This window comes from Ovis aries, chromosome 13, assembly GCF_016772045.2.
Source record: "Ovis aries strain OAR_USU_Benz2616 breed Rambouillet chromosome 13, ARS-UI_Ramb_v3.0, whole genome shotgun sequence".
NCBI lineage: Eukaryota > Metazoa > Chordata > Mammalia > Artiodactyla > Bovidae > Ovis > Ovis aries.
Window position 1 is genome coordinate 42,417,230 of NC_056066.1, and position 15,639 is coordinate 42,432,868.

At 49.6% G+C, this 15,639-nt stretch overlaps 2 protein-coding genes across 21 annotated transcripts in view; one reads left to right on the forward strand and one right to left on the reverse strand.

The window, feature by feature from the left end:
- ABHD12 (abhydrolase domain containing 12, lysophospholipase) overlaps nt 1-13,589 on the reverse strand; it is a 64,671-nt gene extending 51,082 nt beyond the window's left edge. For 2 of the 13 annotated variants that reach the window (XM_027976777.3, XM_042229652.2), the window contains exon 1: nt 1,693-13,589. In XM_027976777.3, the coding sequence (XP_027832578.2) occupies nt 1,693-2,111 (419 nt within the window). In that variant the 5' untranslated portion in view covers nt 2,112-13,589. The remainder of the gene's footprint in view (nt 1-1,692) is intronic. The other 11 variants (XM_060397553.1, XM_060397552.1, XM_060397547.1 and 8 more) reach the window with 11 other exon arrangements.
- Nucleotides 13,590-13,921: 332 nt separating this feature from the next.
- ANKRD16 (ankyrin repeat domain 16) overlaps nt 13,922-15,639 on the forward strand; it is a 43,561-nt gene continuing 41,843 nt past the window's right edge. For all 8 annotated transcript variants that reach the window (XM_015099682.4, XM_015099685.4, XM_027976779.3 and 5 more), the window contains exon 1: nt 13,922-14,500. In XM_015099682.4, the coding sequence (XP_014955168.3) occupies nt 14,181-14,500 (320 nt within the window). In that variant the 5' untranslated portion in view covers nt 13,922-14,180. The remainder of the gene's footprint in view (nt 14,501-15,639) is intronic.

Here is a 15,639-nt window from a genome sequence, read left to right on the forward strand (position 1 = left end):
ATTTGGGCGAGGAGACTGACACTACTGAAGGGTGTACCAATCGTACAAGTTCTTGGGAGGGCACTTTCAGTCATCAGCATATACCCCTAGGCTCAGCAATTCCACTTCTAGGAATCTATTCTGGATATTCATTCAACAAAATATTTTCTCCCACCTAAGATGTGCCTCTGAAGACAGAGGCCCCAAGAACAATGTCCCTGCTCTCACAGGGCTTCCATTCTCCTGTGGGAGACTATGCACAAAGCCAGTCAAGTGTGCAGGCAATTAAGGGGGATGAAGAAAAAAGAAAACAGAAAGCGCCGGTGGGGGCCCAATGGCTATTTTGGATGTGCTAGTCTGGGAAGGCCTCTCTGAAGAGGTGACAGCTGAGCAGAGACCAGGCTGAAGGAGAAAACTCAGGAGGAGAAGGTCCAGGGGAACATTTCAGACAACAGAGAAGGAACCATGGGGTAACTCACAAATTTGCCCTTCCGGCCCTCTGCTTTTCTTTTTATTCCAGTAACAGCCTTTTGTTTATTCAAAGGAAGTGGCACCACTAGAATATCTCTCTTTGTCCTCAACTCAAAAATAAAAATAATCAGACTCTTTTAATACAGTAGATCTTTCAAGGGAGATTGCTTCCCCAAACATTACTGTGCATCACAATTTGTCTTCTTGAAAGGAAGAGCTTACAACCTAAGTGTTATGTCAAATCTGTTAATAAAAGTGCATTAAAACCAACTGCGCATTTTTAATGCACATAAACCTTTCCACAAAAGAGATTATCTTCACGAGATGCTGATCAGTTGCTAGATAATTTTACACAAAAACAAAAATTCTGTCGATCCTTGGACTTCCAGCAGGAAGGGGAACCACTGACTGAGATGTGTATATAGTTTAACTTCGTGATCTTTTAGGCAATGAAGGTAACATTTTTAGGGGCTCTCTGGATAAATATTTTACACTGCAGAGGTCTGTGTCAATTAAGGGCATTCCAGGGGATCCCAAAAGCAGTGACTCTTGCTACAATATCTGAGAACATTACATACTAACTTTTTCAGTCACCAAGAAACATCAAGACTTCAAAACTGTCATGAGTGATAAGTTTCACGAACAGCCAGATAATAGACACCAGCCTAGGGGAGGGTCCAGCCCGCGTGAAAAACGCTCCTCTCTCAACTGTGAGATGAATTCAACGTCAACGCGTTCATCTCCCCAAAGGCAGGCCGAAAACATCTTCCGGACCGGACAGCGCTTCCCAAGGGGCAGACTCGGGTGGACACATTTCACACACCAGAAGCCAGTGGCTCGCGATCGCCGGGCATCCACCTGCCCTCTGCCTTCGAGGGCGCAGCGCCCCGCGACCCCGCACCCCGCCGAGCCCTCAGCCTCCCCGAGAAGGCGGCGCACCCCCGCGCCTGCACACTGCGGACCCTCCACCGTCCCCAGAGGCCCCGCGGGCGCCGGTGAGCTGCCCACCCCGCAGGAGGGACGCTGGGTCCGCGCCGCGCGCGCGCTTCCCGGCCCCGCCGGGCATCCAGGGGCCCCCCATCCTCATAGGGAGGCGCTCTCCAGCCGGGCGCCAGAGGCGGGGGCCCGCAGGCCCGCTCGGGGAGGCATCCAGGGATGGACCGGCTCGGAGAGGCCGGCGGGGCGCGCGGGCGGGCAGCTCCGAAGGGGCGCGGGCCCCCGGCCGCCCCCGCCGCCCCTCACCTGCCCAGCGCCCGCTTCATGCCCGCGTCCGCGGCGCAGCGCGGCTCGGCCGGCCCCGGGCCCGCCAGGCACAGGTTCTGCTTCAAGCGGCAGTCGGCGTCCAGCGCCGCGGCGGCCGGGCCGGCGGAGGGCGAGCCCGAGGCGGCACGGCGTTCATGCTCCAGGGCGACAGGCTCGGTCCGCTTCCTCATTCCGTGGCCAGCACGGCCAGTCTCGCCCGCGCCGCCCGCCGCCGCCGAGGGGAGCCACCGCCAAGGGGAGCCGCCGCCGCCGCAGCCGCCGCCGCGAGCCCGCCGCCCTGACGTCCCTGCCGGCCGGCGGGCCCGCCCACAGCCGGTCAGAGCTGGCCAATGAGCGTCGGGAGGCGGCCAACCCGCCCCGCCCTCCAAGGCCCGCCCCCTCCCGGTGCCTGCAGCCATCTTAGAGTCGGGCAGACGACGCCATGGCGGGCGTCACTGTCCGGGCGTGACGCCGCGGCGGGGCGGTGGAGCTGCGCTGCGTAGGGGTCGAGCTAGGTCCGAGCCCGGGCTCCCGGCTTCCCGCCCAGCTTAGCTACCCGAAACGGACCCTCCACTCCCGTCCCAGTCTCTCTGACTTCCCTCAAGAGTGGAAACCCCCGAAAGGGTCTTTTAAGGGTTTACACAACGAAAAGGGAAAGGTGACATCACAAGTCTGTCCTAATGATGATTTACAACTATTAAATTTTCCCACAAGGCCTTTAAAAAATATGAGATCAGGCAGGTTTGTTTTTTAATTTGAAATACACATCTTTTGGGCCAAACATGAAAACCGAGCTGCTAAAAAACCAGTATTAGATTTTTTATAAAGCAATTAGAACTAGTTGATGAGGGAAGAATCCGTTCACAAATTCCCAGTTGTGAAACACAAAGTAACAATTCAATGGATCCTAAAAACACAAAAGAAAGTAGTTTTATCTCTTAGTTTTATAACTGACTCTCTTTAATATGGCGTTTAGTTAGTGTTAATCGCTCAGTTTTTGTACAAATGAGCTACAACCATGTTACAAAGTAACTTGTAATTTCAAAATTTGTGCTAGTAAAAACTGCCAACTGATGATTTAAAATTAATTAGAACTGTCTTTAGAAATTCAATAGCTCCTTATATTGGCTTCCTAATGACACTTAGAAACTGCAAAAAGAATTTCACTGACCATATTACTAAATATCACAACCAGCATTCATATTTGTCCAAACATACGTTTGGTGAATTCTTTAAAATAATGTAGAAGCATATACTGACAGACTGGGAATCCAGAAACTAAAGTGTAAAACAATTTTTACACTTTACAATTTTTTTCATCACTCACTAAATTCTTTTCAATCAATAGACAAAAAAGCTAGGAAGGGAGGACTAGAAAAATAGAGTAAGGGTTAGTGAGTCTTGGTATCAGGCCTAGCCCGTCTAGTCCTCAACTCTTGGTTCACAGTTCAAGTATAAGTAATCTTTTCCAGGCTCTGATCTTATCCAGTGTCACCCCACAATAGTGACACCTACACTAGTATTTCTAGTCCACACCTCTTCATTGAACCCCACTCTCCTTGTCTCACTTATTCACTCTGATATCCTCTCCTGCTGCTGCTGCTGCTGCTAAGTCGCTTCAGTCGTGTCCGACTCCGTGCGACCCCATAGACGGCAGCCCACCAGGCTCCCCCGTCCCTGGGATTCTCCAGGCAAGAATACTGGAGTAGGTTGCCATTTCCTTCTCCAGTGCATGAAAGTGAAAGTGAAAGTGAAGTTGCTCAGTGGTGTCCGACTCTTAGCGACCCCATGGACTGCACCCTACCAGGCTTCTCTATCCATGGGATTTTCCAGGCAAGGGTACTGGAATGGGGTGCCATTGCCTTCTCCCTGATATCCTATAGGCACTTAAAATTATGTTCAAAGCTGAGCTCTCAGCTCTCCTCCCACCCTAACTCCGTCCATAACCTTTCCCACCTCCAGGATGCTAAGTCCACGATGCTTGCAGTTTCTCAGGCCAAAACCTTGGGATTCTACTTGATTCCTCCCTGCTCATGACATAGTAGGTCTATCACCAAGCCTGGTCAGCTCCCCTTTCAAAATCTATCCAGGGTGGACCATTTCTCACTACCTCCACCATGGGCCAAATTGCCATCATACCTCACCTGGATTATTTTATTTTTTCATTTTTTGCTGGGCTACATGGCATGCAGGACCCTAGTTCTCTGACCAGGGATCAGACCTATGTCCCCTGCAGTGGAAGCTTGGAGTCTTAACCACTGAACCGCTAGGAAATTCCCTACTTTTAGAGGGGGGTGGATTATTTTAATAGCCTAAATGGTCTCTTGCCTCACTTCTGTCTACTTAATTCAGTGGCCACAAAGCTCTTTTAAAAACGCTAGATTCAGTTCTGTCACTTGTGTGCTCAGAATACTTCAGTGGGTCCCTACCTCAATGAAAATAAAACTGAAAAGCACGAAATGGGTCAAGGGCCCTACCTGACTTGGCCTCGACCACCCACTCACCCAGCTCCAGCATCACTGCCTCCATGCTGCTACAGGGGCCCCCCAGGAAATGGGTGACATGTATATGAGTTGTCAAATCCACATGGCAAACTCCCATTTACTTAAGGTCTGTGCCTTCTCTGAATGCTAACTTGAAACCTTCGGGCCCTCTCACTGTCACTTTTCAACTGTCCTGACTTACACTCTTCTTAGAGCAGCACTTTTCACAAATGTGTTTGTCGTCGGCATGTCTGTATTTGCTGTTGCCCGCACTAGGTCTTAGACTCTGACAGCAAGGACTCTGCTGCTTTATCTTCAGTGTCTAGAACAGTGCTAAACAGGCACTTCATAAATACTTGCTGAAGGAATAATGAACCATCACAACCCCTCAGAGGTGGGTACTATTACCCCTCCCTCCCTAACATAAAGATAAAGAAGTCAGTCTCAGGCCTGGGGTCTGAAATTGAAAAGGTTAATGGCAAAGCTCCAATACTTCGGCCACCTGATGAGAACAGTCAACTCACTGGAAAAGACCCTGATTCTGGGAAAGATTGAAGGTAAAAGGAAAAGAGGGCAGCAGAGGATGAGATGGTTGGACGGCATCACCGACTGAATGACCATGAACTTGGGCACTCTGGGAAATGGTGAGGGACAGAGAGACCTGGCATGCTGCAGTCCATGGGGTCACAGAGTCGGACACGACTGAGCGAAGGAACAACAATAGGCCAAAGAAAAGATGTAGATACTGGTGTTCTTTAGATTACAGTCCTGGGGCACCCAGAGTCAGTGCCGTCAGCTTTGAAGCGGTGATTGTTCTCAGCTGTTGCTTTGGTCTGGGCTCCAGATGCCAGTATGAACTGGACTGCAGAGACAGGTATGGCTTCACGCTCTTCATGGCCGCCATTCAGTGTGGCCACATGGATGTGGCCAGACTGCTCCTCGAAAAGCACAAGATAGAGAAACGGTTTGGTTCTGTCCCTTTGTTTATTCCTACAAGTTTTAGCCCAGGGGATAAACAGAAAACATGGTGATTCAGATGGTGGGTTCAGATCTCAACTCTGCCACTTTCCCTGCTGTAGGCCTGCTTTACCTCTTTAAGCATCGGTGTTTCCATGTGTCAAACAGACAAGTTCACTTTTTCACAGGATTACTGTAAGGATAAAACAATGTAATGTACAGAGAGCAGTTAGCAAAATGTCTTCAGCACCCACAGGCAACCAGTCCCCCACTCCAGGGCTGCAGAGGGAAGCCACTGAGTTCAGGGACACAAACTTTCCCCTGATGGCAAGGAGTGAGACCGAGGATCTTCTGGCTCGCAGGAAGCATACTGGAAACCCTCAGTGTCAGTTTCCAACCAGAATGGAAGCTGTGTCAGCAGTTTTTCTTTCGTTACATCTTTCTGATGCATCATGTTATTTTCTACTTACACAGAGAATTCACAAAATTTTGAAAATGTCTTCTGTATCATTTAAAGTCTCCTGTTTCTCATTTACTGACTTCTGCATTTTAGACAAGTCTCTCAAATCCTCCCCAATTGATTCTATTACTTTTAAAACATTTTTTACCAAATCAGATTAAAAGGAAAAATGTTCAGATCCAGAATAGACAAAGTCATAGGAATGAATACAAGACTATGAAATCTGTGCAGCTGAAGGAACCAGAGTTTCTATCAGGGGCACCCGGCTCCCCTGTCTGTACTGTGGTGGGTGATGCCCTGAGCTGGGTCCTCTGTCCCCACCCGGCCCTGCACCTGGCCTGCCAATTTAGGTGATGTCCTTGGGCCCTCCTGTTCCTGATGCTTTCAGTTCAATGAGCGATCACTCCTGCCTTCCGGAAGCTGGTTTCCTGTCACCTCCAACAACCTGCTTCTGGGCTTTGCTCTGTTTCCTTTCCTGTCTCTGTCAGGCCATGACGTGTACGAGCTTCTGTCCCTGCTCCATCCTGCACAGCCACGTCTCACCCACTCTCATCCCACTGCCCCTGACCAACGAGTCCCTCCAGCCTTGACCCTCTGCTGCTGGCTGTACATTTTTGCATGGACATCCTAATCCGGCCCCACATCCAGCTCACTTAAAACCTAGCCTCCCCCTAATATCAAAAATTTAGATTTGGGCCCGAGGTCACGCCTTTATCCTCCCAAGCCCAGACTCCAGGGGCACTGAGTGGCTCACCAGCTTTTTGCTCTGTTCCACCATGACTTGCTGCCCCTGGCTATTCTTGCACCAGATGGGCACATGGTCGATCATCAGCTCCTCATAGGCTGAGGTGAAGAAGGCCTCCAAGAGTGTGGCCCTAATGAAGCCGCCCTTCCCTTCAGCAAGGAGACAGCTGACCATGAAGGGGGTTGACTTGAAGAGATTCAGCTTCTTTCTCAACTGGTATCTGGAAGGCACGTCCTGAGGGCACAGGGTGGGCCTTCCTGGCCACGTAGGACTTGTGTCCCCCAGGCCCTGCCCCCATCTCTCTGATGACACCACAGGTCCCTGGCAGTGGTTCATCCAGGTGAGGAAAAAGGCTTAAAGGGTTGAGTGCTTCCAGGCCACATGGGACTGGAAAGGGCTCCATTCAGCTTTCCAAAATCCACATCTAATAACCCAGGAGACAAAGTGGCTCACAATAGATACCACTCTTCCACAGTGTAGACAGGACTCCAGTAGGCCCCAGGGGGACCTTGACGCCCCCTGAAGCCTTCCTATGCCAGGGAACGCAGCTCAGAGGCCCCAGGAGCCTGGGTCTAATGCCTGTTAGCCTTGTCCTTTCCCCTCCTGCTTCCAAGGAGAGTCTGATCTGAACGGGTCAACCAGGCCATTGGTGCCCGGGACTGCAGACACATCATCTGACCCGTGCCTAAACTCCAGACACACGAGCCTGCCTCCCTGGGTGACAATGTATCTCTCTGGGGTAAAAGTATAAATCACTAAATCTTTTGTTATATTCCCTGCCTATAAAGGGAGATTAGGCACTAAGTTCTCTCCTGTGAAAAGCAGTGACCGGATGTGACGGTGACAGCGGCTCCAGGAAGCTCACTTGAGCTCGATGCGATTGCAGGCCACGGAGTGGAATGTCTTGCAGATGACGTGGCTTGGGAAGATGAGCTCTGGCTACCTGGTGATGTTCTTGTTGAAGGTCATGTGTGGAAATCTGCTGAGACCACTTCTCAGCATACGTGACCAGGGTGGAGGTCTTCCCAATGCCTGGGGATGCCAAGAGGGAGAGGGTCACCTCTGACCAGGAAGACACACTCCCACGATGCCCTAGTCAGGATCCGCCCACGCTCATCTCGCCACCAGCCAGGCACCCAACAGCGGCACGCTCTTAGTACTGATGAGAACTAAATGCCAGGTGGCGAAGGGAGCAGCAGAGTGCAGGCAGAGCCACCTGGGTTGGGGCTGAGGCACTGGCAGCTCCAGCAAGGCGCCCCTTGACCTCCCTGGGCTTCAGTCTGCTCCTCAGCTGTGTGCCTGTAACACACAGGTTGAGAAAGCTGTATGAGCAAAGCTCAGACAAAGAGTGACCAAGCACTTTAGGAGCCAGGCAACACAACTAGCTAACCCTGGCAGAACACTAGACATTGCATTTGGGGATGCATGTGAAGGTAGGAGCCCCTTCTAAGCTTCACCGTGCGGAATCCCAGGAGCTCCTGACACTGTCTAAACAGGAAAGTCACATGACCAGCCACCCCACAGCCATCTGTGTCTGAGCAGATGTGTTGATAGGTAACAGGCCAGATCAACCCCCAGCAGATGGGCCATCTGTCCATCCAGGGTGGATGCCCCCTGGAGTGGGAAGAAAAAGCAATTATTCTTTAACAACTGCTTTTTGGATGACTTAATTGCAGCAGTTCAATAATAGATTAAAGTAACGACACTCCGGCAGGTGACGGGAAGGGGGATGCAATGACAAGAAATCTTCCAGGAATGGCAGCCCCTAACCTGCTGCTGCTGCTAAGTTGCTTCAGTCGTGTCTGACTCTGTGCGACCCCATAGACAGCAGCCCACCAGGCTCCCCCATCCCTGGGATTCTCCAGGCAAGAATACTGCAGTGGGTTGCCATTTCCTTCTCCAATGCATGAAAGTGAAAAGTCAAAGTGAAGTCTCTCAGCTGTGTCCGACTCTTAGCAACCCTATAGACTGCAGCCTACCAGGCTCCTCCGTCCATGGGATTTTCCAGGCAAGAGTACTGGAGTGGGGTGCCATTGCCTTCTCCACCCTTACCTGCAAACGTCATTATTTTCACCACCTGGAGAGGCCCCACTTTGTGGCTTAGGATCAGCTGTTTGTTCATGTGTCAGTTGGATGGTAGTTTTCTTGCTGTAATCATTACAGAAGAGAAATTAGGGAAAGAGGAAGAAATTGAAAAGATCGGGTGATAAACTACCAAAATGAGGCTGGGGTTGCTCCTGGCTTCCAAGACAACATTTAAGAACCTCTGATGATGGATTCTACACGATGGAGGCAGAACACAGAGGACTATTTCCAGCTTCTCATTAACTCACTGTGTGTCAGCATGAAGCCGTTCATTTCTCTGGTCCTTTCAAATAACCCAAGTTGTTACCAGTACAGTGGGCTGCCTTGTAAAGCTATCCTTACTGATCAGTGTTCAAAAGCTAGATGACCATCTGTTGGGACTGCTCAACAGAAGGGGAAATTGGGTGAAATGCTTTTTAAAATTCCTTCCAAATTAAAGAATCTGTGGCCTTTTATTTCTCTAACGGACCAATGACAAAAATTAAGGCTTCAAAGCAGAGACTGAAGGAAAACTTTGAAAATAAATCTAAAATAACTTTTAGCCAAACTTGACCACCAAGACACATTCTTCCGAAGAGAAAAGGTGACACCTCCCCAGCCCTCCCCCAGACTCTTCACGTATAGCAGGGGCAGCGTAGAGGTCAGGGAGGTGTTGGCACACACAGGCCTCTGCCTCAGCAAGGAGGGGGTGCTACCTCAGACTCCACAACGCCCACCCAGGGTCCACACTCAGGGAGCACTTAGTGGTGGCTGTGTAGCTGTAAGATATTCACAGCAGCGTCCATGGGAAAGATGATCCATTAAATGCTGATATCTCGGAAAGGACTTCAGAAACCAACTTCCTCCTAGGAGACGGTGACTTAACAGATGAGGTTCAGCACATACAGGTCCGACTCCTCCTCTATGCCATACCTCAGCAGGATGCTGTGCACCCTGCTGATGGCTTGCTCTTCATTCATCAGGTATTGGCGATACAACTTTTTCCAAGGAATGAACTAGATAGTTTAAGAAATCCAAAAGAGAATGGAGGCAATGGCTATTAGAGCACAGATCAGGCTACAAACATACAGATAGTTGTTTAAAAAACAACTAGAGCCCACAACTCAAAAGCTGGAGAAAAGGGCAGAAATATTATACAAATTTTAGTTGGAAACTAGGAAAGTGGAGGGTTCATTTTTGGTTTCAACACCAACTTGTTACAGAATCTGTGAAGAGCTAGTGCTTCAATTTTCCTATCTGAAACAGTGTCCAGTTCCTGTTGGGACACTAATGACTCAGAGTTTCAAAGAGGATTAAACAATATGAGAGCTATGGCTATAATAGCATTAAACAAAACACAATTTAAGTCAAAAATTTTAGAAGAGACAAAGAAGAAGATTATAAAATAATAAAAGGATCAATTCACCAAGAAGATATAACAATTATAAATATGCACATACCAAATAGCAGAGCTCCTAAAACTAGGAAGCAAACACTGACAGAACTGAAGAGAGAAACAGATAACAGGATAATAACAGGAGACTTCAATATTCCACTTTCAAGAATGGATAGAACAAACAACACTAGATCAACTGGACCTGACAGACATATAATGAACACTCCACCCAACAATATATAATCTTTGCGAGTACACACAGAACATTCTCCAGGATAGATCCCATGCAAGGCCACGAAAGAAGTCTTAACACATTTTAAAAGACTGAAATTATAGAAAGTATGTTTTTCAATCAGTAAGAATGAAACAAGAAATCAGTAGTGGAAAGAAAGCTGGAAAACTCACAAATATGTGAAAATTAAAAACAAAAACATTTTTTAAAGCAACCAATGAGTCAAAAGGAAATCACAAAGAAATTAGAAAATACCTTGAGACAAATAAAAATACAGATACCAAAATATATGGGATGAAATGCAAGCAATGCTAACCAGTTAATAGCTATAAACACTTACATTAAAAAATAAGAAAGATCACAGCAACTTCCCTGGTGGTCCAGTGGCTAAGACTCCAAGCTTTCAATGAAGGGGGCCAAGGTTCAATCCCTGGTCAGGGAGCTAGATCCCATGTGCTGCAACTAAGACTCTGTGCAGCCAAATCATAAATAAATAAACTTATTTTTAAAAAATAAGAAATATCACACATCAGCAAGCTAACTTTACACCTAAAAGAACTAGAAAAAGAACAAACTAAACCCAAAGCTAGCAGGAAGGAGGAAATAATAAAGACTATCAAGCAGAAATAAATGAAATAGAAAATTTTAAAAATGTGGAAAAATTAATAAAACTAAAAATTTTATTTTTTAAAAACAAAATTGACAACTCTTAGATATATAGTGGAAAAAGGGAAGATCTGAATAACTAAAATCAGAAATGAAAAGGAAACGTTACAACTGATGTCACAGAAATAAGAACGGTTGTAAGAATACTTCAAACAACTGAAGGCCAATCAAACGGATAACCTAGAAGAAATGCATAAATCCTTAGGAACACACAACCTACCAAGACTGAATCATGGAGATACAGAAAATCGGAACAGACCAATAATGAGTAAGGAGACTGAATCAGTCATCAAAAGCCTCCCCAAAAGGAACAGTCCAGAAACATATTGCTTCACTGAAAAAGTTTACTGAACATTTAAAGAACTAGTATCAATCCCCCTATAACTCTTCAAAAAAAAACTGAAGACGAGGGCACACTTCCAGACTTATTCTGAAGCCAGCATAACCTTATACTGAAGCCAGACAAAGACACCACAAGAAATAAAATGAGAGCTGTAACAAGGTCATTGAAAGTGAGAGTCATTTCCTAGGCAGGTTGATAGGAAGTCTAGGGGTCCCCAAGGAGAGAGGGGTCTGGAATTCTCAAGGAGGAAGAAAGGACAAACTTTTTTTCCTTCTCTACATTCTTTAGGATTATATAACAACAATGTATTCTGCCTGAGGACAGTCTCTGGATTAAATCTTCTGGCTAATTCTGTTATCTTAAAATGTAAATTATGGGAGTAGGTCTGGTGAGGTGTTTACAACCTTCAGACATTCTTTGGATTCATTGGAAAGTATCTAACTTCATTGCTAACACTAACAAGCGGGTACTCTTTCTGCCCCCTTCTGATGTCTATGTCAGAAGCTTTCTCTATCTCCTTTATACTTTAAAAAGAGTACTGTTCTAACATTTCAGGAGGTAAAGATAAGCTGAGATACGTTCCCAAAATCTTCTCAAGCAGAGTGGAGGGAACCCTCACGCATCCCCGTTCCCATCAGAGATCTAAATTAAGTGGGTAAATTTACTGACCCAAAACAAAGTTCACAACTAAAAACAGAACAATATTTCTGTGAATGTAGGAGACAAGACCCCAAGCAAAGAATGGAGCAAGCGCGATGTGAAATTTCCTCCAAAATGTGTTGGGTTTGGAAGAGAAATGTACTGAGCCTTGACATACCCATCTTGCCCTCAATCTTTAAGGTTTTAAACTTCAATACATTTGAAGAATAGGTTAAATTCTTCACCTCTGGCTTATTGCCAATGGCCGGTCTAAGGGACATACAAGTTAAGCAGAACATTCTCACAACCTTTAGGCATGAGAACCTGGTAAGTATAATGTGAACCTGGTAAGTATAACGACAAAGGGAAAAACAGGCTGTGGGCTAATAGTACTGGGAAATCCCTTCTGAGGGCACGGGGCTGCCCTCTGTGTCATCCTCAGAAGGTACTCCTGAGACTACACACAATACTCATTCAGTAATCACCTCTTATTAATATATGTAAAATATTGGGCCTCCCAGGTGGTCTGCCTGCCAATGCAGGAGACAGAAGAGATGCGGGTTTGATCCCTGGGTGGGGATCCCCTGGTGGAGGGCATGGTAACCCACTCGTGTTCTTACCTGGAGATTCCCATGGACAGAGGAGCCTGATGAGCTATAGTCTTTAGGGTCGCAAAGAGTCGGACAGGACTGAAGCAACTTAACAACAAAATATCGTGAGATCCAATAGAGAATGCACAAACAGGACAACCAGCCCTCCAGCTATGCTCTAATAGCTCAAATGAAGGAGGAAACCTCTCTAAGACCACACCTAGAACGTGACAGGCGTGAAAGTCATTCAGTAGTGTCCGACTCTTTGAGACCCCATGGACTACACAGTCCGTGTAATTCTCCAGGCCAGAATACTGGAGCCGGTAGCCTTTCTCTTCTCCAGGGGATCTTCCCAACCCAGGGATTGAACCCAGGTCTCCCGTATTGCAGGCTGATTCTTTACCAGCTGAGCCACAAGGGAAGCCCAAGAATACTGGAGTGGGTAGCCTATCCCTTCTCCAGGGGATCTTCCCAACCCAGGGATCAAGCCGGGGTCTCCTGGATTACAGGCAGATTCTTTACCAACTGAGCTATGAGGGAAGCCCACAGAGGTATAAATCGCTATAGCGGTACAAGGAAGAGAGACAGGGTCACGTCCGCGGGATGGAGCAGAGGAGAGGTGAGACGTCCACAGAGACATGAGGGGGCCCTTTGAGCTGGTTGGACGTGGGGTGCATATCAGACCAAGCTAAGGAAGGTATCACACGGTCCACAGCCTGGAGGCAGCACATCGTTTGCTGCGGACAGAATACAGGGATGGATGGGAAAATCAACAACACGCTGAGACGCGCACAGAAAGGTCTCAGATGCTTCCAGGGGTTGGGATCTGATTCTGGAGGACAACGGGACAAGAACATTTCTGAGGAAATATTTTCTGAGGGAAATTTCTGAGGAAAGGTCACCGTCAGGAGCACGCGTTAAGCGAGGCGGCGCCGGGCACTTTTAGAGAGAACTTCAGAGAACAGGAGCGCGCTCCGGACCAGCGGATCACTGACGACCCTCCTCCAGAGAGGCACACACGCTCAGGTTCCGGGACAGTGCTTCCACCCGCAGGAAGGCAAAAATGTGAGCGGGCTGCGGGTGCGGCTCGGGGCAGGGCCCCAAGGAGCCCGCAGGGAGAGCTAGGAACGATGTCCGGACCAATGTCCTCCACTTTCTGGTCCGGAGCTCCAGGCTGCGCGCAGCGCCGCCGCAAACCGTCCTCCGCTTCGGGCCGCGCTTCCCCGGGCCGTGGGCACAACAGGCGTCCCCGAGAAGAGCAAGCCCCTGAGTAGTCCGCAGACAGTCTTCACCAGCTCCGCCTCCGCCGCCACCGCCGCAGCCGGCAGGAGAAGAGCCCGCCGGCGACACTGATAGAACGCATCCCCGGAAAATCATAGCGCGCATTCGGAGGGGTCGACTCCAGCGGCCAATCGGAATGCGCACCCTCACTCTCCCCTTACCCCGCTAGCGGGCCTCTTCTAGTCAGAGCTTCCGCTAGCGCGGAAGAGGCGAGCAGAAACTTTCCCAGAGTTCCTCGAGGCTCTGGGACCGGCGGAGGGGCCGCGGCCGGCGGGGGTGGGCGGGGTCGAGGTTGTGGGCGGAGTTGCCTGCAGGGGGCGGGATCGTGGGCGGGGACGCGCGGGTCCCACCCCGTCCCGGAAGGGCCGGAGTCGCGTGTGACCCGGGCCTTCGGCGGCAGTCCAGAGGGTTCGCCCCAAAATGAAACCAGCGCGGGCGGCGGCGTCCGCGGCGGCTTGCGGGGCGCGTGGTCAGCCAGAGACCTGAGAGTCTTGGGGGCTGGGTGCATCCGGAAGAGGGTCCCCGGGGGCTAGAGGGTCCCAGGGGAGGATCTCGAAGGCGGGCCCCGGCGGAGGCGGGGCGGGCCCGGAGGAGGGTCCTGGGCTGTCCTCGGCGAGCCTGAGCCTGCGGCCATGGCCGGGCCCGCTGACCCGCGGCGGCTGTTCCGGCTGGTGCAGGACGGCCGGCTGTGCACCCTGCGCAGGGAGCTGCGGGCGGCTGGGCACGCGGGCTGCGCGGGGCCGGCCGGGGACACCCTCCTGCACTGCGCCGCCCGCCACGGCCGCCGGGACGTCTTGGCCTATCTGGTCGAGACCTGGGACCTGGACATCGAAGCCGCCAACCGGGACTACAAGCGGCCTCTGCATGAGGCTGCCTCCATGGGCCACCGGGACTGCGTGCGGTACCTGCTGGGCCGGGGGGCCGCGGTCGACTGCCTGAAGAAGGCCGACTGGTAAGTGGTGGGCCTTGCAGAGGGCCCCCACCCCTCCCCGCTGATGGCAGATTCCCACTCTTGGTCGGCCTCCACACCGTAGCCGGTCAGCCTTCCCCTACAGAGCAGAGCATCGTTGCTGCCCTTGTGAGGTTAACTGTTGCAGCCTCCTGTTCCAGACTGCCTCCCGTGATAGAGCAGAGAGCAGTAAGGAGCATGCTGAGATAGAACAGACTCAAACTACGACTTGCCTGTAGGTACTGCGTGTTGCATGGGCCCCAGACGGGATGTTCTGGAAACATGTAGCTAAATGATTACTGCACCCATGACACTTTTTAACTTTCCGTTTTGAAATTCCTAGTTATAGCTTCTCAGAAATTTCCAAAGACAAGTGGGGAGTCCCATGCACCCTCCCCCAGTCTTGCCCCAAAGTTAACATCTTACAGGGGGTGTACAGTAATAAAAAGAAGAAACTGACATTGCTACAATCAGGACACTTACTCAGATTTCACAGTTATACAGGTGAGCACAGGTAAGTATGTGGCTTGCTCTGTGTGGTTTATCACATGACCACCTCCACAGGCACAGTGCTCACCTTTAGTCCATCAGTTCAGTTCAGTCCCTCAGTCATGTCTGACTCTTTGGGACCCCATGGACACACCAGGCTTCCCTGTCCGTCACCAACTCCCAAAGCTTGCTCAAACTCACACCCATTGAGTTGGTGATGCCATCCAATCATCTCAGCCTCTGTCGTCCCCTTCTCCTCCTGCCTTCAGTCTTTCCCAGCATCAGGGTCTTTTCCAATGAGTCAGTTCTTCACATCAGGTGGCCAAAGTTTTGGAGTTTCAGCTTCAGCATCAGTCCTTCCAATGAATATTCAGGACTGATTTCCTTTAGGATTGACTGGTTTGATCTTCTTGCAGTCCAAGGGACTGTCAAGAGTTCTCCAACACCACACCTGTAACCATCACACGAAGCAATTGCATTCTGTTAATAGATCCACATGGTTTTCAGTCCTCACTATGTCTGTCCATTTGCTTAGAGGTTTGAACACCTGAAGGTTCATAACATAATGAAATTCCTGAATGAATCCACAAGGAATCCCTGATTTTATATAAAAAAGAATTGCATCAGACAGCCATATAGCTTAATAAAGTACA